The following is a 2,108-nucleotide window of genomic DNA, read 5'->3' on the forward strand; positions in this document are numbered from 1 at the left end:
GTACTCTCCCCAGGTCATCATCCTTTTATGTGACAGTGCTCATGCTTTGTTTTGCGTAGGTTAGCGCCGTAATCACCTTCGACACGATACACCAAGCCCTTATCACGCACACCGGCATGATCATTCCCCTGACACCGCTTTTTCCACTTTTAATATTATCCGTGCAGTTTACTCATATACCGTCTCGAACTGGGGGAATACGCATTTTCTTGAGCGCCTAGTCCGGTACGTGGCCTTTCTCATGTCTCCATCATCTGTGTACCGACCTAGGAATGCAGTACTTTGTTGGTTGAAATCATATTCACTGTGCGACTCCATTCCTCCGCTTTCTCCAGGATTGCTAACTAATCATTTGGGGGCAGGGATTGACGGCATTACTTGTGCAAAGGTGAGTCACTGAGAACCGTCTTTCCTGCCTTGCGAACAGGAGGTTGAATTATTATTTTTTCCCTAGTTTTTTGACAGCACGCATTTGGATATGTACGTCTCTCTCCCTGTACCCAATTCTCGTCGAATTTTGACCAGATTCGTAGTGAGTGATCGAAACATATGGCTAACGGGTGTCATCGTACGTTTGCCTGCATCACTGAGTTTGTGAATTCTCTGATGGCAACACAGGGTGTACTCGTCGTCGGAGAGTTTGGTCTGTCTTTATCCTTTCGTCTTCCTTGAGATTTTCTGAACCTGCTCTTGCTTCAGGAAGCATCCTAGGTTCATTTCAATTGTCCACCCTCTTTTATTCTGCTCACTCAAAAAACTCCACCAGCGTATACGATCATTTCGTGGGTGTCCCCTCCACCTATTCGAGACGTTGCCGTTTAACATAACAATATAGTTTACCATTGGAAACCTTCGCTGAACTCGCGCACCTGAAAGCAAGTCCCGTCCTCCACTTTCTCTACATTACCTTTTTTAAATTTATTGCATGAACCAGACGCTGTCAATCACGGTCAACGCGCTAGCAGCAGCAGGAGACATCCTCATTGCTGGTACATTATGCACACTTTTACATCTCTCACGTACTGGGATACATCGGTACCTTCGTCTTTCTTCTTTCAATTCTCAAAAGTGGGCTTACAGACTGTCATACGCAGGTCAGATACGATATATACTAAACTTGTGTGTGACACTGTTCCTTTTCTTTTTTGACTCTCGTTCATTTCGCCGGTTCTAGATTGTTTTCTCCTTAAACACAGGCCTCCTCACTAGGTAAGCTTCCACCATCAGACTTTCTAATGTGAGGCCAACCCGACACATAAAGCCTGTGCGCTGTAGCATCCCTCGTTTCCGTACGTTATTTCTCCCTTATTCGCCGTCTGGTAACATTCCATTGTTCAGATCCTTGCAGCTGGCAATACGTTCATTTACATCGCATTTTTCTTCTGCATGGGACGTCGTGAGTCCGATTTTCCCTTTCCTCTCTCGAAAACCCCACTCACACAAGAAAACTAGTTTATACAAACTCCCTCCTAGCGACACTCAACGCGCGAAAAAGGATTCGCGGATTGTCTGATGGGATTGATACTCTCAGTACAGGCGTGGGGTCTTTGAGATTCGCCAGACGGTCAACCGTGCTTGGAGCTCGTTCGTCTGGTCCGACAGGTTCTCAGCCAAATGCATCATACGCAACATCAACGTATCGGTTCATCGTAAGTTTTTCGTTTATTTTCGAGCGGGTATCTTGACGAAGGCTGGTATCATAAAGCGGGACATTGCGTCGGTTTCGATGAGGGAAGAAAATGCCTATCCTGACACAGTACGTTCTACTTCCTTTAGTATCTCATTCCGAACTAAAGGAATTTTTACCAACTCACGTAGGATCGGGGTAAGGAGGTAAATTTATTCGATCAACCTGTTTGTTGATATCTATGCTTGGCTGCGTGCGGAGGGGAATAGAATCCGGATCGGGATATGTATTTTACACAAGATGGCGTTAACGCTAGCTACGTATTGTCGTATATCTTTATACAGTGTAAGTTGGAAAAGGCGTTGCCAACAAGAACTGAACGTTCAAGCTACAACCCCCGATTTTCGTCCACATCCCATAAACTGTACCCCGAATTTTCGTCGAACCGAACAGCATACGTCTTATTATAGAAGGGAATCCA

General features: G+C 45.4%; 1 protein-coding gene across 1 annotated transcript; it reads left to right on the plus strand.

Moving 5' to 3' along the window:
* Positions 1 to 272: 272 nt before the first annotated feature.
* On the plus strand, positions 273 to 2,002 carry LACBIDRAFT_294515 (uncharacterized protein; the record flags this gene model as incomplete). Its single annotated transcript, XM_001881696.1, has 14 exons — positions 273 to 284; positions 363 to 388; positions 455 to 480; positions 534 to 568; positions 619 to 643; positions 700 to 782; positions 935 to 1,035; positions 1,095 to 1,119; positions 1,175 to 1,209; positions 1,262 to 1,289; positions 1,339 to 1,396; positions 1,453 to 1,649; positions 1,706 to 1,756; positions 1,819 to 2,002. The coding sequence occupies 14 exons, from the start codon at positions 273 to 275 to the stop codon at positions 1,861 to 1,863; spliced, it is 747 nt and encodes a 248-aa protein (XP_001881731.1). The 3' UTR covers positions 1,864 to 2,002.
* Positions 2,003 to 2,108: the final 106 nt, after the last annotated feature.

The sequence above is a fragment of the Laccaria bicolor genome, genomic scaffold (assembly GCF_000143565.1).
Source record: "Laccaria bicolor S238N-H82 LACBIscaffold_14 genomic scaffold, whole genome shotgun sequence".
Lineage (NCBI taxonomy): Eukaryota > Fungi > Basidiomycota > Agaricomycetes > Agaricales > Hydnangiaceae > Laccaria > Laccaria bicolor.